This window comes from Microcebus murinus, chromosome 4, assembly GCF_040939455.1.
Source record: "Microcebus murinus isolate Inina chromosome 4, M.murinus_Inina_mat1.0, whole genome shotgun sequence".
Classification (NCBI taxonomy): Eukaryota; Metazoa; Chordata; class Mammalia; order Primates; family Cheirogaleidae; genus Microcebus; species Microcebus murinus.
The window spans coordinates 58,735,503-58,759,943 of NC_134107.1; the positions used below are offsets into that span (position 1 = coordinate 58,735,503).

Below are 24,441 nucleotides of genomic sequence, written 5' to 3' on the forward strand. Positions count from 1 at the left end.
TGTGAAGAGATAGAACCTTTTCTAAATTATTTCAGTGCTGTTATTTAAAAGCAGATTAAATAAATATTGGGGTAAGCTATTCTGTGCCTATATCCCCGCTTTATTTATATTGTTGTTGCGGCAATGTGTACAGCTAGTGTTACAGCTCTTGACAGGGGAAAGAACCAAATGGCACACGAAGAGTCGGAGAACAGCTTTTATTCTTCCACATCAGGCTCAACACACTAGCATTATAAATCTCTTCTGTATCTTCCAATCTTTTGACCCTCTGCCCCTTCCTCGTTCTCCTCCTGCTTTTATACCCTTGGTAGGGCTCAAAAAGCAGCCAGTCAACTACAAGCTTTAACATCCAATCAACATCAAGCCTTAACATCCAATCAAAAACAGTGGGATTCAAAAATTACCCAATCAGGATCACGAAAGCAGCGTGGCCATAATCTAGGCGGCAGCACTTGGGGCCCTAGGCATTCCAGCACTTGGGGCCCCGGCGGCCACATGGGGGCCCCAGGCAGCTCTCTGCCACAGGGCCCAGCCCCAGCAGCGTGCCCTCCAACTGGCCACACACAGATGCGGAGCAACGGGAGGCGGCAAGCAGCCGTGTCCCAGTGCCCGACATTTTCCGTATCACCTAGTAGATTTTCCACAAAATATAATCTCTCAGGTCAAAGACACAGGCTCCTTAAGACTGACTGGTGGGGGTGGAGAAGAAAGTGGGATGTGATTGCAAAATGTTCCCTTCACAAAGTATGTGACATGTCTCTAAATGAGCTGGTATCTTTGGTGGGTCTCAAAAATACCCAATTTATTCAATACTTAATATATGCCACTGTAGTAAGTGTTGGCACATCTCCTTCATTACTTTCCTTCATATTCAGAGGCTCTTTTTAAATTCCTGTTAAACTTCAAGGATTATCTCAAATGAGATTTCCTTCATGAGGCAATCTTTCTTCCCTATTCTTCTAGTTGATACTGAGCTATTTTGATAGCATTTCAAAGGATCATGAGATTCTGGAGTTGAAGGGGACCTTAGAGTCATCTAACCTAACTTATTTTCAGAAACCTGAGAAAAGTGATGTTTTCCAAGGAGTGCTGGAGTCAGATAAACAATTTCAAGTTTGCTACATGGTAGCCTAGTCATACATCGCCTTGTATCACTAGGGTCTGTCTGCTCTCCCAGCTTCTGTGTTCATCTCTAATATGCCCAGGGAGTACCCACAGTCAGGTGATATGTGCCTGCTCAGTTGATTTGGTTAGAAAGGTGCTACCCCAAGGAAAATCATCCGTTTGACTGGTTGGAAACAATGCTGTTGTAGAAGCCAAAAGCAATTTTGTGCCTGGAATTTGCTGTCATCAAAAACTCTACAACAGACCAATTTGAAGTGGATCAGAATCATGACCTTTAAAAGATGAAACAGGAAGAGATATTCCATGATATGGAGCAACTCTGTTCTAATGAAAGCAGGGAAAGCTCTTCCAATCCCCAAGTCAAGTAGGTGATGTATGCTTTTCCCCTCAGCTGCATTATCATTAATAGTGAAATAAAAATAGGCCTTCAATAGATTGTTTTTCCTTAAAATATACACCCACATGCAATCCATCCTTTTTAAATGTGCAAGTGTGTTCCCATTAGAAAATCAGAATGCTATGTGAAAAAACTGAGAAAACTTCCAGGAATGTTTCTAAACTTTGGCCAGTTTCTCTAGCAAAGATACCTTATATCTGAAGGGCACAAGCATTTTAAAGAGGAATTATGGATATAGTGAGAAGTTGGGAGATTAGAGTTTTAGCTTTTAGTTTGCCACTGTTCCACCCACCCACCTACCCACCCACCTATCTGTTCATTTCTTCCTTCAACAAATATTTATTAAGTATCTACTATGTGCTAGGCACTTTGCTGCACAGAACAGTGAACCAGGTAGATATGGCAATTACATTCTGGAGAGGAAGACAGACATTAAAGAAAAGAAAACAATACAGAAGACAAGTTCAAACTGCAATAAATACTACTAAGGAAATAAACAGAATGATAGAGTAATGGGTGAGGAGGTTGCAGCATCAATTACTTTGGTCTAACCAGTCTTAACTAGTATGGATGTTTATTTTCATTTACACTACAAAAGACCTCTGAGAACTTCAGAAATACTAGATTAAGTTTTCAATTTCACTACTTCCAGACAAGAAGCATATATATTCCATGAATGGGATAGAGTTTGAAAGATAGGCATTGATAACCCAATTAGTGATAAAACATCCTTTGCTGCTCATTTAAAAAAGCAACACACTAGAGTTTTTTCCTCTCTCTTTCTTTTCCTGCAGTAGGTTTAAATCAATTAGTGCTAGATTGAAGAAAAAACCCCAAATTACTAGCTAACCATTATCTTAAAAAAAAATTTTGGCTGTTATTAAGTTTGGCTATAGAGTCAAAGAATGGCATTTTTCAATGAAAGTCAGTATATCATATTCAAGAAAAGAAACTGTACCGAGTGTAAAGTGCCATTACTGGTCACGACAGGAGGGCGGGCCCATCGCTCATTTTCTAGTTCTTCCATTACTTGGTTCATGGCACTCTTTAGCCACGTGTCCACAGAAACACCAATCTGCTTTAGCAGGTCCAGCCGGGCTTCAGCTTTCAACTTAATTATCTAAGAGAACCAAGAAAATGGTCAGAAATCAAGGCATTTTTTTTGCAAATTAACTGTTATTCCTGATTTATTAATTAGAACAATCTTGATAATCACCAGCAATTCTGCCTTGATTTAGATGCTAATTTTATACTTGGAAAAGAGGGAAAGAGAGGAAGAAGGGGGGGAAGAGGGAAAAGAGAGAGAGAGAGACAGACAGACATGAACACAAGAACAGGAATTAGGGACTCCTGACGACAGCAAATATCATACTTGCATTTTGGTAAGAGCACAATATTGATGATACATCAAATATAACTTAAAAGAGATTAATGTGCCATAAAGTCTGATTTCTTTTCCTGTTTTTAAGGATATGCCTCAGAACATCCTGAAATCCAGCATTTGCAGTAGCTTTCTAACTCATTTCCTGGACTTTTTCTTCTCCTCTATAATTCATCTTTTACAATCTATGAATGACCTCATCATATCAGTCCCCTACTTAAAAACTTCTATTACCCCTGACTGTCTACTAAGTAAAGAATTAACATATTCTTAATTTGGAATAAAATATCTTTCACAATTTGGCTGATTTACTTCCTTCTACTACTTCTTTCCACATACTCTATGCTCCCATACCACTGTCCTACTCACTGTTCCTCCAATACATCACGTGCTCTCATGCCTTTGTTCATGCCAGTTCCGCTGTGTACAATGCCTTTTCATTCCTTTTTGATGCCTGGTGAACTCTTATCTTTCAAGAGTCAGTTCAAATATTAATATTATCCTTTCTACAAAGATTTTCCTAAGTATTCCTCTTCCTTCCTTAGGCAGTTAATCATTCCCTTCTCTCTGCTCCTAAAGCATTCTATTAATATATAGATCCAATTATAATGTGATAGGCATTAGATTATACTTAGCTGTTTAAGAAAACCTTTTTGATATAACTGAGAGCTCCCTTATGACTTGAGCACCATACTCAACACTATTCTCCTGTTATGTGTTCAGTAATCTTTTGTGAATACCTACATAAAAGCGATTCTGCTTTTCCAAGAAAATATTTTACCAACAGACTCTACCACTTCAGTTGAAATTAACCTTGAAAAGACTACCTTCAATGATACTGAGTTATGAAATATTGTTTCCCTTTAATAATAATTTTTAATATTAAAGGGGTTCTCTTTAATAATTCTAACATTCTTCAGCACAAGCTTAAAGAACTTCCCCTTTGACTTGGCCATCTTTTGTTGATTAACTTGTTTTTTGATTAACAGTAAAATCTTTTTGCTTTTAAATTAAATTATGATACAGCTGTCAAAAATAGTAGGGACTGAGAATAAAAGGTTCCTATTCTCCAAATTCAAGAAAGGGAATGTTGGCTATTCTTTAAAAACCTGTCCTGATCAAAATTAGGTGCTTTGCTCCAACAGCAATGCCTCTGAAAGTCAGCCAATCAGTGATAGCACCATTCTTCTGAAAGGCAGTCAACTGCAGTCTTACTCCAATAATCAAGCTTCTACTTCTGCTTTTGATAATCCTCCAATCTCTAACTATCATGGCTAACAGCGAGCCAATCCCCAAAACATCCCCAGTTTTGAAAACCTGCCAATCCAATCCCTATACCAGTTTTTGCTTTGTTGAAGGAGAATGTGTTTTGTATTATTCTCTTTTTCTCAATAAAGTAATAAATTCAGCTTCATTGTTTCACATATTAGAATGGTGGTCCCTTCCTTAACATTTAAGTTTCCACTGAATTAATTTTTAGGACTCTCACTTAGTGGCTTTCTGTGGGACTCTCTCTCTCTTTTTTTTTAATCACATACACTAATAAAGTTTATTGTTTTAAAACATGCTTTATGATTTTCTTTTTAATCTTGCTCCCTAACTTTAGAAACAAAAGAAGATCTACATCTAATGTCCATGGATAATTTTAGTTTTATCGTTTTTGCCAAGTCTCAAAAGTAGTAATGAATAAAGCAGAGCTCTTGTTGACATGAAGTTTATCTCTTGCTAATGTAAAGTCCATATATTTATTGGGTGCTAGAGCAGTGTTTTGACACTCCCAAGAACATTAACTGTAAGAGGGAAAGGTGACCAGGCAGCAGGGTACTGAAAAGCTTTTGGTCCAAGGTTGCATTTTTTTTAAAGCGTCTTGTCTTTTGTTGCTTGCAAATAAGATCTTCAAATTTTCTGCGTTTTAAGAGTTTCTGTATTGATATTTTCATCATGGGGGAAAAGAGTGGAGTGTCTGCAGCAAGGTCGGGGAGGGAGAACTATTCTCTCACTCAGCTGAGAGTGAGTTGCCTTTCGATCTTTCTCCTAGGCAGAACACAGCCACAGGAGCCACTGAATAGGTGATGTCTAACAAATTCATACTTTTGGTTCATCTGAAGTGACTGCTATACTTACCCTGACTTCCAGGACTCTCTCCTGTCACCCTTTCTGGTTTTTCTCCCATCTCTCTGGCTAATCCTTCCCTGTCCACCTCTTACTGTGAGAGTGTCCTGCATGACTCATATTCACCTACTCTGTGGCTCTAAAGATAGTCAATCAGAATTGACTCCCATTGGATGTCTTCAGTCCAGACCTCCCTGCTGAGTGCAGATGTTCCTCCACCCTGCCCTCCTGATTCCTGTCTCTGAACATGCCTAATAGGTATCTCAAATGCAACATGTCTAAAGCAACTCTTTTTTAAAATTTCAAAATATTAAGGGGGTACAAATGCTTTTGTTACATGGGTAGCTTTTGTAATGCTTGAGTCAGGGCTATTCTTAATGTGCCTATCACCTGAATAGTGTTCACTGTACCCATTAGTATGCCCCTCCCCTTCTCTCTCCTCCACTCTCTGTGAGACTCTTGGACAAACAAGTGCACTCACTGATCCCTTTGATACACAATTTAGAATACCCTCTGGATTCTCTGCTTGGGAAACTGGTATCAAAGATGAATCTGTGCTCTGACTGGAGTCACTGGGATTTCAATGCTGAATTAATTTTGTTATCCTAAGATTTTAATCATATAGATTTTTAGAAATTGAGATAAAATTCACATTATACAAAATTCACCATCTGGCCAGGTGCGGTGGCTCCAGCCTGTATTCTTAGCACTCTGGGAGGCTGAGGCAGGAGGATCACTCAAGGTCAGGCGTTCAAGACCAGCCTAAGAAAGAGACCGCCCCCCATCTCTACTAAAAATAGAAAGAAATTAGCTAGACAACTAAAAATATATAGAAAAAATTAGCCAGGCATGGTGGCGCATGCCTTTAGTCCTAGCTACTTAGCAGGCTGAGGCAGAAGGGTTGCTTGATCCCTAGGAGTTAGAGGTTGCTGTGAGTGAGGAGGCTGACGCCACAGCACTCTAGCCCAGGCAACAGAGCAAGACTCTGTCTCAAATAAATAAAAAAAATAAAATAAAATTCACCATCTTAACCATTTTAAAGTACACAATGGGCTTGGGTATCATATAGATCTTTATATAACATAATTCGAGTTTTTAGCTTACAGGCATACCATTTAGTAAATACTTTTGCAAAAATCTGTTTATTCTTTTCATAATTTCTCTTTCTTTGGTAAAAGCCTTATTGACCACACACTTCACTCACTTCAAGCCTGCAATTCAATAGTTTATGCCAGGCGTCCTCAAACTATGGCCCGCGGGCCACATGCAGGTGTTTTTGCCTGTTTGTTTTTTTACTTCAAAATAAGACATATGCAGTGTGTATAGGAATTTGTTCATAGTTTTTTTTAAACTATAGTCTGGCCCTCCAATGGTCTGAGGGACAGTGAACTGGCCCCCTGTTTAAAAAGTTTGAGGATTCCTGGTTTATACTATATTCATAGTATATGCAACCATCGATGCCAAAAAAAAATTTTTTTTTAGCAGAGGAACAGAAGTCAGAATGCAAAAAAATTTAGAACATTTTATCACCTCCAAAAGAAGCCCCATACTATTGAGCTACTGCTCCCTTATGCCCCCATTTTCTGCAGCACCTGACAACCACTAGTCTACTTTCGGTCTTCCTCGATTTACTAATCTGGAAATTTAATATATATGGAATCATATAACATGTGGTCTTTTTTGACTAACTTCTTTCTCTTCTTTCTCTTTACTATGTTTGCAAGATTTATCCATGTTCTAACATGTTTCATTATCTCATTCCTTTTAATGGTCAAATAACATTCTATTATATGGATATACTTTTGTTTATTCATTTTTCAGTTTATGGACATTTAGGTTGTTTCTATTTTTTAGCTATCATGAATAATATTGCTATAAACATTTGTGTACAAGTTTTGGTGTGGACATATGTTTTCATTTCTCTTAGGTATATACCTAGTACTGGCATTGCTGGGTCATAGAGTATGGTAAGTTTAACCATCTGGGGAAATGCCTGACTGTTTTTCAAAATGGTTATACCATTTGATCTCACCAGTAGGGTATGAGGGTAAAGACTTAATGTCTGCTTTTGATTCTACCCATCCTAGTGGGTGTGAAGTGGTATCTCACTGTGGTTTTGCTTGCATTTTCTTGATGACTAATAAGGTCAAGTATCTTTTCATGTGCGTATCGGTCATTTGTATATCTTCTCAGAGACAGGGTCTAGCTCTATCACCCAGGCTGGAGTGCAGTATGCGATCATCGTTCACTGCTGCCTCAAACTCCTGGGTTCAAATAATCCTCCCACTTCAGCCTCACAAAGTGCTGGGATTAGAGGAATGAGCCACTGCACCCAGCTATTATTATAAAAATTGTTATGTATTCTAGTAACAGGCCCCTTATTAGATATGTGATTTGCATATATTTTTTCCCATTCTGTGGGTTCTTTTACTTTCTTGATAGTGTTCTTTGAATCATATTAGTTTTGAATGTTGATGAAGTCCAATTTATCTAATTTTCCTTTTGCTGCTTGGGCTTTTGCTATCACATATAATAAACTAATCAAAGGCCACAAAAATTTACCACTGTGGTTTCTTGTTAAGAGTTTTATATTAGCTTTAGCTGTCATAAAAATTAGGTGTAGAAATTAGGTATAAAAATTAGATGTAGGTGTTCATTTTGAGTTAATTTTTGTATGTGATGTGAGGTAGGGGGTGTTAAAATAATTAACTGGGAAGTCATTAGACTGAGGCAGCTCCAGCATCCTGGGTTCCTAAGTTACTAACTAGGGACTTTCTACTGGAATGATGCAAATAAGCCTACTGCTCCACTTTAACCAATCAAATATTTTATGTGTTTTGTTTCCAAGTTCACCCTATAAAACTCTTTCCCTTGTGTTCCTTTGGCAGAGCCTTGAATTGTTACTTTAGTAGGGAATCAATAATGGTAGATAATGATATTTGCCATCTTTAGTATCTGAAAATAAAATACTCCAAAAAAGCCCATTTTTCTTATATGTATTAGGAACTATATTTTTATACTATTTCATGAAATCACAAAACAATTCTGGGTGGATATCATAAACTCCATTTTACACATGAAATGGTTTAATTAAGGTCATACTGACTGTGGAAAATTGTTATATTAGTGGTTCCTAAAGAATTATGCTTCCTGGTATTCATATAGTCCCCTCCCACCTTGATTCGGGCTTGTCCATTCATTTTCTGTGGATAATGAGGCATTTGCCAATTTGATAGAAACAGAACCTCCTTAGTAAGTGCTACTAGGACCTGACTTTTTAGAATATGCCACCATCATGTGAGGAAGCCAAGTTTCAAATCTTTGGGGATGAAAGACCACATGGGGAAAAAGCCCAGCCATCCCAGCTGAGTCCCACTCTCCATTTGACTCTCTGGCTGAATGAGTGGCTTGAGTAATCTCAGGCAAAAGCAGCAAAATAAATGCACAGTCAATATCCAGAATGGTGACAGATACTAAACCATTGTTGATTTTGCCATAAAGTTTGGGGTGAGACATTGTGTTGTGAGAATTTTACTTTATATTTTTAGTTTTAAAGTAACAAACAGTGTCTAGTTTAGCACATTCATGGAAATAGTAAGTCATTCTGCCTAAATGAAGACTCTGTGCGACTGATTCCTACTCCTGCTACTACTGGGGATGGGAAGGGCATTTGGTGGAGTTAGAGTACCAGACGTTGACACCATGGATGGAGGCTGGAAATGCAAAATACAAGAAATACCCTTCAGAAAACTTCTGAGACTTGTCTCAAAATAATTACTCCTGTTCCACACCAAGGTCTGAAACTGGCTTCATCCAGAGTGTGGAGAAACAAACAGGAAAACCTTTTCTATCACAGCCCAGTGTTTCTCACACTAGGCAAGGGCTTGCCAATCGTACTTGGCCAGCACTGTAGGGTAGTGGTTTAGCTATGATCCTGAATTCAGAGAGGAAAATGGCATTCGTTGCATGCCCTGCCCTCGTCACTATGAGGCTGTGGATCAGACTGTGCCAGGAATGAAGAGGAGGTGGGGTTGCTGGGGTTTCTCTAGACCAGACAGATGGCAAGCCTGTTCTGATTCAGATCACTTCCATGGGGCTGTGCCAAAAACATGCTCATATTCCCTGTGCTTGCCTACGTTGCCTCTCTCCTTACCCCACAACCACTGAGGCACTTCCTCAAAAGCTGTAGAGTCCTGAAGGGGTGTGTGAAAATCACTAGTTTAGATTAACCCTCACCAATGCAAGAATTCCTTATATACAGTCCTTGACAGATGCTTGTCTTGAATCTTCTCACACACTTATGGTGTTGCACTATGTCCCCGGGGTGCTTATTTTGTCGCTGGGAAGATCTAACTGTTAGAAAGTATTTGCCAATACCAAACTCACCCCTGCCTCTTTCCTACCTTCATCTTTTGGTTCAATTTCTGATACAACTAATCTGCCAATATCAATCTTAAGTCTTCTATTCTGTGTTTCCTGCTCTGACAACTCCTCCCACGGTGATTGCTGTTGTCCTCCAGCTTCCTTAACTATATAGACCACTCTGAATCCTGCCATGTGGTGACACCAGGGCTTGGCACTTACACGTACTATCTTAGTTATCTTTGGCATTCTTTATGCCTTCTTTTTTTTTTTTTTTTTTTTTGAGACAGAGTCTCGCTTTCTTGCCCAGGCTAGAGTGAGTGCCGTGGTGTCAGCCTAGCTCACAGCAACCTCAAACTCCTGGGCTCAAGCGATCCTCCTGCCTCAACCTCCCGAGTAGCTGGGACTACAGGCACAAGCCACCATGCCCGGCTGATTTTTATATTATATATATTAGTTGGTCAATTAATTTCTTTCTATTTTTATGGTAGAGACGGGGTCTCACTCAGGCTGGTTTTGAACTCCTGACCTTGAGCAATCCGCCCGCCTCGGCCTCCCAGAGTGCTAGGATTACAGGCGTGAGCCACCGCGCCCGGCCTTATGCCTTCTTAATATCACTGCACCAGACCAATCTGGTTCAACTTTTTTTTTTGTTGTTGTTGAGACATAGTCTCGCTTTGTTGCCCAGCCTAGAGTGCCGTGGCATCAGCCTAGCTCACAGCAACCTCAAACTCCTGGGCTCAAGCGATCCTTCTGCCTCAGCCTCCAGAGTAGCTGGGAATATAGGCATGTGCCACCATGCCCGGCTAAATAGTTGGCCAATTCATTTCTTTCTATTTATAGTGGAGACGGAGTCTCACTCTTGCTCAGGCTGGTTTTGAACTCCTGACCTCGAGCAATCCGCCCGCCTCGGCCTCCCAAAGTGCTAGGATTACAGGCGTGAGCCACTGCGCCCGGCCTAGTCTCATTCATTTTAAAACGTCTATCTTCATATCCCTTCACCATTTTGCAGCTGAACAGAAAAACATGTATACACAGGTCCTCCATGAACTAGCCATACCACGATGAGTTTACTTACTTTCTAACACATTTCCTTACAAAAATTCTCTAATCATATCCAACTACCAAACTATGCCTGTGTCTTCCCCATTTGCTTATACTTTCTTGTTGCCCATCTCAACCTCCTCTCCTCTTGGGCAGGGAGTTATCAGCCCTGGGTATATGAACACTAGACATTCATACAAAATGTACATTTTTTTGTGGGAGCTTTCGTATAATCCTCAAAGGGTCCCATCTCCAAAAAACAATAAAATCCACTACTATAATTTTTTTTCCCTTTCTGCATAACCGAATCTTCCCCATTCCTAAAAGCCCAGTTCATGCCCGTAGATCCAAGGAATCTTCCAGGGTAGATTTCCTAGGCTCTGAAATTACATATCAGTTTCTCTCTAATTAATTTGACTAATTTATTATGTATTTCATGAAAACTTTAAAATTAGTATCTTCATTGTGACTTCATTCTTTTGTTATTTAATGTTACATGATTGTAAATTCTTCACAGTGTATTCAGTGCCTTTTTTTACAGGTACTACCTTCTATAAAGCAGGTACTCAACAATACTACTGTGAATGAACACAAATGAAGATGGTGAATCATCTTCACCATAATCGGCGTAGAAACTCAGTTTTAAATGGGCGTATCATAGCTGTGACATTGTTGTTAGAGTTGGGCAAAATACCACAATCAGCTGCTGCCTTACCTCTGCTTTACGAATATTTTCTCTAGCTTCATCTATTTTCTGTTCCACCTCTGCTCGACTTTGTTCTGATACAGCAACTCCATGACATTCCAGATCATTTAAAACCTATTAAATAGGAAAATAATGAGTGGTTTTTCTTTTCATCTTCTTTCTTTAAGTGACTACAGTATTTAGATAATTCAAAAGGCTTTAGTGGCTAGTAGTCATGAATCCTTTTTTAAACCTTTAACTTTTTCATTTATTTGTTTTTTTAAAATTCTGAAATAATTATAGACTAACTAGTTACAAAACTAGTACACAGAGTCCTTCCACCTGGCTTCCTCCAATGGTAACAACTTATGTAACTACAGTCTAGTATAAAAACTAAGAAGTTGATGTTGGTGTAATCCATGGACCTTATTTGGAATGCACAAATTTTAACATGCATACCTTTAATTAAAAAAATTACATGAATATAGAGTATTATTGTAAAACAACAACTAATACAAAAATGACAGAAAGTCTCCATTATACCCTCACAATCCACCATGTTTCTTCCACCCCAAGCTAATTATTGTCCCATCAATTTATATGCATCTTTCCAAACCATTTCTTTCTTATCTATTTCCATACATACTTGTACAAACAGAAAGCTTTGTTTAAAAAAACACAAAATGAGATATATAATCCACTTGATGTGTCTAAGAAATCTTTTCATGTTTTCTTTTTAATTAATCTATAGATTTAATAATTTAACAGTATCATATTTTATTTACTCTTACTCTCCTACTATTAAAAATTCCAAACTTCTCAACATTATAAATAGTACTGTACAACCTAGTCAATGACTCTTTGAACATCTATGAGAATATTTAAATAAAAACATGTAAGTGAAAATCGTACACTTTAATTTTAATAGACATTGCCAAATAGTCCACCAAAGGTTGTACCTACTCTTCTACTAATAGAGTATGAGAGTATGTTTCCCTATATTTTACCAACATTGGATATTGTCACTCTTTAAAACCCTGCCAATATATCTTTTAGAAAGATCTCATTATTTTCATTTTTATTAATATGTCTTTGATTAACAGACAGCATCCTTTCATACATTGCTGGCCATCTATATTTCTAATTCTATAAATCGGCAGCTCATATCTTTTTATCCGTTTTTATACTTTGTCTTTTTAGTTTATTTTATTGTAAGAATACAGTATATAATACATGTAACCTACAAAATATGTGTTAATTGACTGTGTTATCAGTAAGGCTTCTAGTCTTAGTCTAGTAGGCTATTAGTAGTTAAGTTTTGTGGGAGTCAGAAGTGGTATGTGGATTTTCAACTGTGTGTGGGGTTGGTGTCCCTAAACCTGTCATTCAAGAGCCAACTGTAGTCTCAATTTGGGCTGGTCAGAACTTGAATGTGTCCCAAATCTATGTAAACCTGGGAATTACCCAGTTTATATCCCCATTGTCATTCTTTGCCCAGTCTCACAGAGTTTATCCCATGCATACATGGTTTAGTATTTGGCAACAGACTGAAGGGGAAACTCATGTAGAATTCTGAAACTCTTTCTCTGCATTTCCCTGCTGTCTGGTGCTCTGCCCTGCAAATTCATGCCTCTTCATGCTCTCTGAACTCTATTATCTCAACTCAGTCAGTCTGTGGTGCTCTGCTTGGGTTCTCCCTCCCTGCACTACACCGTGGAAAGGGCCTCCAGGCAGAAAACCTGGGAGGTCATCAGACTAACTTCATTTGTTTCCTTTCTCTCAGGCATCATACTCTTGTTATTGCTTGTTGTCCAATATCTGAAAACATTTGTTTCATACACTTAGACCAGTTTTATAGTTGTTTATACAGGAGGGCAAGTGTGACCTGTTAATTTATCATGGCCAGAAGAATTAGTTTTGTTGTTTAAAAAAATCCTTCATTTTGTTGTTTAAAATATACCTTACTAGATTAAAGCCTATCATAGGTCATACTATAAAAGTGGGAAAAGTTGTTGAAATTTGTCTGTTTCTACTTCCCAACAGAAAGACACAATATGCTTGACAACAAAGTAAGGAAGCAGATTTATTTATTTATTATTATTATTTTTTTGAGACAGAGTCTTACTCTAATGCCCGGGCTAGAGTGCTGTGGTGTCAGCCTAGCTCACAGCAACCTCAAACTCCTGGGCTCAAGCAATCCTACTGCCTCAGCCTCCCGAGTAGCTGGGACTATAGGTGTGCACCACCATGCCTGGCTAATTTTTTCTATATATTTTTAGTTGGCCAATTAATTTCTTTCTATTTTTAATAGAGATGGGGTCTTGCTCTTGCTCAGGCTGGTCTCCAACTCCTGACCTTGAGCAATCCCTCCTGTCTCGGCCTCCCAGAGTGCTAGGATTACAGGTGTGAGCCACCATGCCCAGCCTATTTTTAAACTGAATGTTTACTTTCAAATATAGCCAAGCATTCTAGTGGAAAAACAATCTTTTTCTATGCTTTATATTTTGAGGTATAAAGCTACAGTAACTAATTTCACTACTATTTATTGTATGTGTGGGCGAACAGATAAGTTTTCACAAATTCTTTGACTGAGATAAATGTATTCGAGGAACTGTACCCAAGAAGCCTTGAATCTGATTTAAATGATAAGCTGGAGCCCAATACCAGGGTGAAGAGGTGAGTATATTTTGCATGCGAGAGGAATGGGAACAGTTATGGCTAAAAGGTAGGCTGTAGCAGACAGTGAATTTTACAAAATAGCTACTATAGTATTTCCCATTCCACATGTTTTTCTAGAACTTTGCTCTTTGTCCACCATGAAGTGGAATGTCTGTCCTCTCTCCCTGAAACTTGGATAGGCCTTTATGACTGCTTCAATTAGTAAAAATATGATACAAGTAAAATCATGTTATTTCTGAAGTTAGGTCAAAAGGATGATACATCTTCTACTTGTCTAACTCTTAGGACTCAAACTTGGGGCCCTGTGCTACCATTTAGGAAGTATAGCTAATCTGAAGCTGACATGTTGGAGAGACTGTGGGGAGAGAGAGAAAGAGAAATAGAGAGAGATAGAGAGAGAGAGGGAGGGAGGGAGGGAGGGGGAGAGAGAGGGAGAGAGAGAGAGAGATGGAGGGAGGGAGGGAGAGGGAGGAGGAGGGAGGGAGAAGGAGGGAGAGAGAGGGAGAGGGAGGCAGAGGGAGAGGGGGAGAGAGAGAGAGAAAGGGAAGGAGAGGGAGAAGGAGGGAGAGAGGGAGAGAAAGAGGGAGAGAGAGAGAGAGACAGACAGACAGACATACTCAGGAGGAGCCCCAGCTGCTCCAGTTCCCAGTTGTTCAAATCTTTCCAGCGTAGGCATCAGTGGGGAAGCCTGTGAGACGACACCAGGACCAGCTACTCAAGTGAAAACTGCCAAGCTGAGACCTCCTAATACTCAGAGTAGTGAGAGATAATTTTTAAAATGTTCTTGTTTTATGGCATTAAATTTGAGGTAGTTTGTTATGCAACATTAGATAAATGGGCCACTGAATCTGAGATGTCTGTGAGATTGTGAAAAGACATCAAAGCAGGCAAGAGGCCATATGGATATACAGTAACAGGGCCCAAGTTAGAGATACTAATTTATGATTTGCTGGTAGGTAAGTGGAACCATGGAGGTGGATGAGACTGCCTATAGTGAAAGTAAAGAGTAAGAAAAGAAGATGGCCTAGTACAGAAGTCTAAGGAATTTAAATACTTAATTGTAGGATAGAGAAATAGGAACCTATAGAAAACTCCAGGAATGGCCAGAGAGGCAGAAAGCCAGGACAACGCTGAGTCATGGCTGACTAGAGAAGAGAATGTTTTTAAGATAATAAGGAACTGTCAGTTGTGGTGAAACTGTGAAAGGTTAAGAAAAATGAGAAATCCAAGTGTCCATTTTGGAACTAGCAACATAGACATCATTAGTGATTTTGGTAAGTTTAGTGGCAGAGAAAGCTGAAATGTAACAGGCTAAAAAATAAGTGGGAGGTGAGGATATTCAGATAAGTATAGACAACTCTAAGAAGCTGATGTAAAGGCAAATAAAGAGAAGGATATAGGTACAAATAAATGAAATTGACAAAAAATGTACTATACTTAAAATAATTTCTTTGTGCTTAGAATTTAGTCTTAAGGATATATTTTCATGGAACCTACAACTGTATCTTCAAAAAACTTGTCCTGGGGAATGAAAACTTACATTAATTTAACATATGTATGTCTGTTCCCCTTCCCAAAAGACTAGAACACACTGTCACTAGCCTTCTTAGGCAATTCTATGGCAAACAAGTGAATTAATGTGTTGCTGCTAGAGGCCTTAAAGAATTTCCAAGATGAGTAGATAACAGAACGCACTGCTGACTGTGTTGAGAAAGTACAGAAAAAACATATATGGGATATTTTTTATATGAATAAAGCTCAACTCCTTAAGTTCGTTTGACATTTAACTTAAGCTGAATGTAGCCAGGATTCTCTATTACACTTACCCGTTGTTGGTGAACAATGTTTTTGTGCTCACGTGCCACACGTGTGGCCCATTTCCGAGCTTCCTTATTGAGACTGTGCTCCTCTGTGGTCCCAGTTTCTGACTCTAATTGTCGGCTCTACAACATAGGAGAGAACAGAGAGAAAAGCATTGCTATCCTTATTGCAACCACCATCACTTTCCAGTTGGACCAGAGGAGTCTTCACTTAATCAGTGCTCAAAACACAAAGCATGCTCCACTACTGTCGGAAGCAATGTCTCGTGTCACAGAAAGTCAGCAGAAGACAAAGATGACAGTATGAAACCATAAATGAACACAGGCTTCTTGTCTTAACATTGCTGAACATGAAAGCTTTATCTCTAATACTGTGGACTGATCTTTGGGTATAAAGGAAACTAAGGTAAGAAAAGAAGAAAAAAGTATTCATGCCAACCTACTAAATGACGCTAAAATCATTGCATAGATAAAAATGGAAACAATAGTTTCAATGTGATTAAAGAATTATTGAATAGAAGTGAAAAGAACAAAACAATATGTTAACAGCAACACAATCCTCTCTTCTCCCCTATCCCAAAATGCTGGGCTTTATTTAGTTAGAGGACATCACCAACTTTCTACCAAACCTCAAATTCGTTTTTACCCTAGTTTGTCTGGGATTTAATGTCCTCATATAAAAGATAAGGGTGCTAGATCAAATGATCACTACGGGTCTCTTCTAGCTCTAAAATGCTATGATTCTGTTTCACAAAGAACAAATTGTAAAATCTAAATAAATTGTAGTAATAGTTAACCTCTATTGTGCAAGGTACTATGGAAAGTGCCTCACATAACTTTTATAACAACCTTATGATGTGAGTCACACACCATTTTATGGAAAAGGAAACCAAGGCTCAGAGAGGGTAAGAAATTTTTCCAGTGTCTCCCAAATATTGTGTTAAACATCAATTAAACAAGTCTGATTCTAGAATCAGGGCTATTAACCACTAACCTATTTTTTTTGAGACAGAGTCTCACTTTGTTGCCCAGGCTAGAGTGAATGCCGTGGCATCAGCCTAGCTCACAGCAACTTCAAACTCCTGGGCTCAAGCAATCCTGCTGCCTTAGCCTCCTGAGTAGCTGGGACTACAGGCATGCGCCACCATGCCCGGCTAATTTTTTCTATATATATTAGTTGGCCAATTAATTTCTTTCTATTTATAGTAGAGACAGGGTCTCGCTCTTACTCAGGCTGGTTTCAAACTCCTGACGTTGAAGCAATCCGCCCGCCTCGGCCTCCCAGAGTGCTAGAATTACAGGCGTGAGCTACTGTGCCCGGCCCCACTAACCTATTTTAATTCTCTCTAAACTCTCAAGAACCTATGAAAAAAACTTTATTAAAATTAATTAGGAAAGAAAATTTCTTAAATATGAATTATCCAAAGAGGATTTTTTAATATAAAAATCCAAATTTTAAAATTAAAAGAATTTTAGAAATTCTTTTGCTAGGTCACATAGCTCAAAATTGATGATATAAGCAGAATCTGCTAAACTAAATTTAAAAATCAATATTTTTGTTGGGGGACTGTGATGAGGCAAAGTTCAAAAATTTTTGCTCTATGCAGACATTTCTGTTAAAGCTAGATTATATACATGACAAAGCTAGATTATAACAATGACAAATTAGCTAAAATAGAGCAAAATAATAAAATTTCTAATCTAACTAACTTCTAATTCATTCTTGGGGTTATTATGAATCTGGGAATCAACTTTATTATTATATTTGGCTTTGCAAATGGATCTGGGCATTCAAATTTATATCTGTTCTCAGAAGCCAGGGACATTAAAATGTTAAACCCTGAATACAGATGGAAATAAAATGAACAATAGCCAGAGGAATCTGATGTGTAAAGTAGAAAGATATACTCTGAAAAGTTCAGGAATAGGCTTTTGAGTCACATAGACTTAGTTTTGAATCTACTCTATGCCATTTATTAGCTTTATGATTGTTGGTATGTTAATATGAGTTTTAGCTAAATCTGAAAATGGTGAAAATGCTACCTATCATTTTAAAAATTCTGGCATTGTATCTACATATATTAAGTATCCAATAATAGTAATTGTTAATGTTAAAGACCCAGTTGAGGCCAGGCATGGTGATCTGCACCTGTAATCCTAGCACTCTGGGAGGCGGAGGCGGGCAGATCATTTGCACTCAGGAGTTCGAGACCAGCCTGAGCAAAGGCGAGACCTCGTTTCTACTAAAAATAGAAGAAATTTGCCACACAACTAAAAATATATAGAAAAAATTAGCAGGGCATGGTGACGCATGCCTGTAGTCCCAGCTACTTGGGAGGCTAAGGCAGGAGGATTGCTTCAGCCCAGGAGTTTGAGGTTGCTGTAAGCTAGGCTGATGCCACGGCACTCTAGCCCAGGCAAGAGAGTGAGACTCTGTCTCAAAAAAAGGAGAAAAGACCCAGTTGAAAATTACTTGAAACAAAAAATTTCTCATTACTGTTCATGAAAAATCCAGACAATTACTGAAGAAACCAAAACAAGACTGAAGCTACACTGAATGATTAAGGCAGACCTAAAAAAAAAAAAAAAAAAAGAAATATTTATAGGGAGTAGATAGATAAGAAAGGAGGAAACTGACAAAAAAATTTAATTTTATTACAGAGCAGCATTTCAGGAACAAGTAATCGGGTTTAGATGTGTGCTGGGAGACAGGCCATAACCCACTTGCCACGCAGAATCTCTACCTTTTTATTGACTATTCACTGTGCTTAAGAGCTGGGTAAATTAAGGTAGGGATTTTCTACCATTCTCTATGGGTTTACTATTACTTAGACAGGAGTTCCCCATGATCAGGACAGATAAATGCCACTAATTAGAAGACATGGCTTTGAGATCCTCTGGGTGGGGAATGACACATAATTAAAATTCAAATTAATTTACCCTTTTCACGAATTCTAAAATCAAGCCATGGAAGACATGTAGAAGCTCCTATAAGATAAGTCTTGACAACTGAGAATTTCATAGAAAGCAAAATACAGCTCAGGTCATTAAACAATACATAGAGAAATGTTCTAATGCCCTTTCCACTATCTAAGATCAACATAAATCAGGACATGACTTCTCCATTGTACAACATCAGTGTGAATCTCTAACACCAGTATAATCCTTGTGATAGCTGGATGACTCCCCAACATTGAGATCCTAATAAATATACTTGTCAGTTCTCCCTCACAGAATATCCTTTTTGGTGGAAGGAGGCCACATTTTAGGGTATATTCCATATCCTCCTTAGAATAACTCTGCATTAAAAATACATTTAAGCAAAGAAAGGTGAAATTTACTCTTTCTAGAAGGATTTCTGATTTTCTGGTATTATCTGAGAAATGGTATTTGAGCATATAAGGAAAGGATACTTTAGAAAGCAATAACTCTATATGGAAATACAGACAAGGGAATCTTTTTTTAATATTAACCATGAGACAGCTACTAAGTTACTATAGCAGACAAAATCTGCCATTGGTTACTGTTACATGTAATCATCATATGGTTAATTCTAAAATTGCTGATTTTGTGGCTGTAGAGAACAGACATACTTGTGATGTTATAAAACCATTTTGACATAATTCTATTTCCTTTTGATACATCATTCTATTTCTTATTTTTTATACTTTTCTTGTTTAATTAATTGTTTTTAGAGACAGAATCTTGCTCTGTCTCCCAGGCTGGAGTGCAGTGGTGTCTCACTCTGTTGCCCAGGCTAGAGTACAGTGGCATCATCATAGCTCAATGCAACTTCAAATTCCTGAGCTCAAGTGATTCTCCTGCGTCAGCCTCCCGAGACTCTGGAATTACAGGCATGAGCTACCATGCCTGGCCTAGAATATCATTCTAAAGTATGAGTCAAAATAGTCATCTAGAGTTCTTTTCTGGCCTGGCCAGTGGATTGTACAGGCCTAACCTTTGGCTTCATTAAAAACTATGCTTAGTAGTATTGGAAGTAATTTGGGTATTCTCTTCCTTGTATTATGTTTTGTGCTCTTAATCTACAGGTGCTGGAAAAAGAGGCAAGCAACTCAGTGATAGCAAAGACAAAACATCATGGCTGTGTTCCAGCTGTTTGCCTTCAAAATTAAATAAAATAGGGGGAGATGTAAGGGACTGACATATATTTTCCCAGTTTACGAATTAAAGTTAGTGAGTAATGTACGTGTTCTGCCCAGAATGTTTGAAAGTAATCTGTTCCAGACAAGGTCCTTATGATAAACAAGGTTGTTGCCTAGAGGCATAACAAAGGACCTGAGTTGCAAGTAAGCAAGACCCCACCCACAGCATTGGGGGGTCTGGAGCCCACATGATAAACAACTGTTCTTGTGATTGCTGTGTACACCCCATAAGATGGCTGGTTAGTCAATGAGGGGTAAGACCCCTCAAGGGAGGGGTGACCTAAGCCAGGCACAGATCTTAGGGGTCACCCTAAAATAAGCTGGGGATGAGGGGTCACCTTAAGATAAGTTGGGGATGAGAAATGCCCCCTGTGGCTCACCTTGCCCATCCTTGCTAATCTCGGTCCGTGATCTATGCCTAGTGCCTAGAGCAACCACCTTGAAATTCTGAGTTAGGGGATATCTGCTTCCCTAAGGCTACACATTCCGGAATTTATGGCTATCCCTGCCACACCTGGGTGGTTACATACAAGGAACTAACTTTAATCTTTTAGAGTATAAAAATAAAACTGACCTGGTGTATTATTACTGGAGTTAACCGTCAAAAAAAAAAAAATAGTCATCTATTGGCAAGGCATGGTGGACCATGTCTGTAATCCCAGCACTTTGGGAGGCGAGGTGGGAGGAATACTTGAGGCTACAAGTTCGAGACCAGCCTGGGCAATAAGTTCAAGACCAGTCTAGGCCACAATGGTGCAATCCTTTCTCTATAAAAAAATTTAAAGACTAGCTGGGTGTGATGGCGTGTGCTTGCAGTCCCAGCTACTTGGGAGGCTAAGGTGGGAGGATGGCTTGAGCTCAGGAATTTGAGGCTGCAGTGAGCTATGATCATACCATTGCACTCTAGCCTGGGTGATAGAAGAAGACTCTGTCTCAAAAAAAAAAATCATATATTAAGATAAAATGAAAAGGAATTTTCATTTTCAGCAGAAATAAAAGATAAGCCAAAAATATATAGTAATTCTAAGCCTTAATTAAATTCCTATGGTAATATTGTGACTATACATATTCAATTGGACATTTTGGACTTTTATAGGAAAAATGTTACAATTTGAAATGGGATACATTAACAAATTTTTTTTAAATTTGAAGATGAGCATATGAAAATCTTTAGAAGAAAATAAGAATTATATTTTATCATAGTATTAGGTTTAAAAGTCCTATAAACTTTCCTAAATATATCTTACCTAAATTTAGATAACCCAAAGGCATATACAAAGGTATATAAGTACCTACTGTGTAAATGGAAAATGAATGTTTAACTCATAAGCGGTTCAAAATTCCTAATTAAAATTATAAAATTCAAAATAAAATTAAGGAACAATACTGTCCTGCCTCTGCAATGAATCCCATCATTACTCTCCTACCTAAATACATACTTCTCCATCTGCCATCATATATAAAACTCAAACAAAATCTGGTTGCAACCTACATTTATGGTATTGTTTAGCTTCTCTTTCATTACCCCAAGATTACTTGCCATTTCACATATAGGTTGTATACTTACCAGCTGAGTGACTTTGAATAAATTTCTTAACCTTAGTTTCCTCAACTGTAAAATGGGAATTAAAAATAATACCTACAATAGTCTTGAAGATAAAATGAGTTAATATAGGTAATATGATTGGGAAAATGTCAAGCATGAAATAAGTGTTCAATGAATGCCATCTATTTCAATTGTCATTTTCATTTCCTGGCATGTTGTTTCTCAATCTCTGCTGAGTAAACTTCAATTCACCTTCAGGATCTAATCCATAACATGAAAACACAATCCAATCAAAAAATAGCAAAAGATCTGAATAGATATTTTACTGAAGTAGATATAGAATGGTGACTAAGTTTATGAAAAGATATATACTCAACATCATCCTTAGTCATTAGGGAAATACAAATCAAAACCACAAGAGATATTGTATCATACCCACTAGGATGGCTATAATCAAAGAGCCAGACAATAACAAATGGTGAGGATGTGGAGAAACAAGAACCCTACTACAATGCTGGTAGAAATGTAAAATGATACAGTCACTTTGGCAAACAGTTTGCCAGTTTCCTAAAAAGTTAAACATAAATTTACCATATGACCCAGCAACTCAAGAGAAATGAAAACACATTCATATCAAGGCTTGCCCAGAAATGTTCATAATAGAATTATTCTTAAGAGCCCAAAGTGGGAAACAACCTAAATGTCTATCAATTGATGAACAGGGAGACGAAATGTGGTAAACACATACAATGGAATACTAATCAGCAATAAAAAGAAACAAACTATTGATGTTTACAACATGGACGAATCTCAAAAACATTACACTAAGTGAAATAAGCAAGACATTAAGGGCTACATATTGTAAGATTCAAATTATATAAAATGTCTAGAACAGGCAAATCTGTAGAAAGTAGATTAGTGGTAACCTATGGCGAGGGGTGGGAATGGAGACTAAAAGTAAATAGACATGAGGAATCTTACTGGGGTCATGAAAATGTTCTAAAATTTATTTAGGAAGATAGTTGCACACTTTGGTAAATTTACTAAAAATCACTGAATACACAAGAAATGGGTGAATTATATGATATGAAATATGCCTCAATAACGTAAAATATAGCACCACATCTGGATGCACTGACTGTACCAATCACACTCTTATCACATACAACACACAACTAACTGCATTTTACTTATCTGTCAACATGTCAGTGAGCTCATCTAGTTTGGGGTCTGCAGTTTGGTGTGCAGTAGCTATTCTCAGCATCTATCTGAGTGATTGGCACATGCACTAAGAGTTCACTGTTTGTTAAATTGAAATATGCTTCAAAACAGGATAGGAACAATAGCAACTTCAGAAAGACAACTGAAGATACAGGTGTTTAGTTCATCCTACATGTCCGAGGTTCACCTGGCAGGAAAAGTGAATTAATTGGCATTGACTGTTGCTCTCCACGCCATGATAGGAGTTGGCTACCAACTCCATGAAGAAACTAAAAGCAAATAAATAATGGCTCTATTCTCACAAAGAACAGTACTAATCTAACTGTGTAAAAATAATTATTTGGGATTTTATTCTTTGTGGGCAGACAGAATAGTTAATTTATAGTAAAACAAAAATTACACACAAAAATATTTTGTAGTTAAAAAGATTTTCAAAATCATTAAAGACTTTTTCAATGGTAGATAATCTAGAATGATTTTTATAAAAGCATTAAGCATTTATCTTTTTCCATTATGAAAAAACTAATTGCTCCTCAAGTGCTGAATATTTCTTCTCAGAAAACAGAATAGCATAGCAGAAACAACATTAAAATTGCAATCACAACAGTAACTTATCATTCATTTACTATATAACTCTGGACAAGTCTTTCTTCCTGTCTAGGCTACAGTTTCCCCTTTAATAAAGACAAGGCTAGCCCTGAGGTTCTTTCCAGCACTCCTGTTGAAGTAAAATAAGATGCTTCAGACAAGATGAAAAATGAGCAGCTCAATCTCTTCACTATAAACAGGAAAGGAAATTCCTAATTCATAAGGGAAAACAGAAAGCCACAGCTGATGCATGCAGTGGCCTAACACCAGGTCCCACCCTCCATTAACATGCGAACCCACCCCTCCCCCCTTAGCCCACACCCCATATACCTCAGCTATGGTCATTCTCAGAGCACTGACAGGGGAGAGCTCAATGTCCACCAGTTGGGCGGCTTTTAAACTCTGCCCAGTAAAGATTGCACAAGGACAGAAAACATAGCATAGAGTTAGAATTTTAAGGCAACAGCTAAGAACACTGTCTAGAAACACACAGCATCTAAAAACAAAGAAGCATTTAGGGCTGTAGTTGAGCCTTGCAAAGGTAAGATGAGAGTCACCGTTACTCTTATTTTCCTTGTGGAAAATGGCAAAGATAAAATCATCTTAAATTAGTCACCATTTTAAGCCAAGCTTGACAAACTTGTCCATACCCTGTATCTTCTAACACTCTACTTCATTCCTCCCAGGCTTCATAGCAGTCAAGTTACAGAACAATGTGACTGAGTCATAGCAAAAGCTGATAGATAAAAAAGGGCCAGGGTTATGCTGATTCCACATTTCTTTATAGTCACTAATAGGGCTGCTTAAAATGCAAGAGAAGTAATGAACTTATCTCCAGCAAGTGTATTTCTATTAAACTGACACCATTAAACTATGAAACTATATCATTGAGAGAATGTGCTAGTAATGCCAACACATGCCTTCTCATTTTGTGGAATTTCATTTTTTTTATGTTATTGAATTAGCCTTTTGGTTCTTTTTTTAAAATCCAAATAATGACAAACATTTCTCACAGAGCAAACCAAAACTCAAGGACAAAAATATATGCTTTTTAAAAACAGCCAATTTGAGGTTTATGTTGGTACTTTAACATTCGAAGAAATCTGAAAGGAATTATGAAGGGCCTATAATTTTTTATAAGGCCAACCAAAATATCTGCGTGTACATATTCATTATTCCATTTATTAATTCTATTCTGGTTAAAATTTAACCACTGTTTTTCTTGGAATAGCGCAACATGACGAATTTGATGAATAGAAAGTATATATGAATAAATACATTGAATATTTTTCTTCTTTCCTCAGTTGTTTTCAGATTT

At 37.8% G+C, this 24,441-nt stretch overlaps 1 protein-coding gene across 4 annotated transcripts in view; it reads right to left on the reverse strand.

Moving 5' to 3' along the window:
- FCHSD2 (FCH and double SH3 domains 2) overlaps positions 1-24,441 on the reverse strand; it is a 244,604-nt gene that overhangs the window by 27,450 nt on the left and 192,713 nt on the right. For 2 of the 4 annotated variants that reach the window (XM_076002295.1, XM_076002297.1), the window contains exons 11-14: positions 23,454-23,525; positions 15,612-15,728; positions 11,137-11,241; positions 2,481-2,642 (exon numbers count right to left, since the gene is read on the reverse strand). In XM_076002295.1, the coding sequence (XP_075858410.1) occupies positions 2,481-2,642; positions 11,137-11,241; positions 15,612-15,728; positions 23,454-23,525 (456 nt within the window). The remainder of the gene's footprint in view (positions 1-2,480; positions 2,643-11,136; positions 11,242-15,611; positions 15,729-23,453; positions 23,526-24,441) is intronic. The other 2 variants (XM_012744878.2, XM_076002296.1) reach the window with 1 other exon arrangement.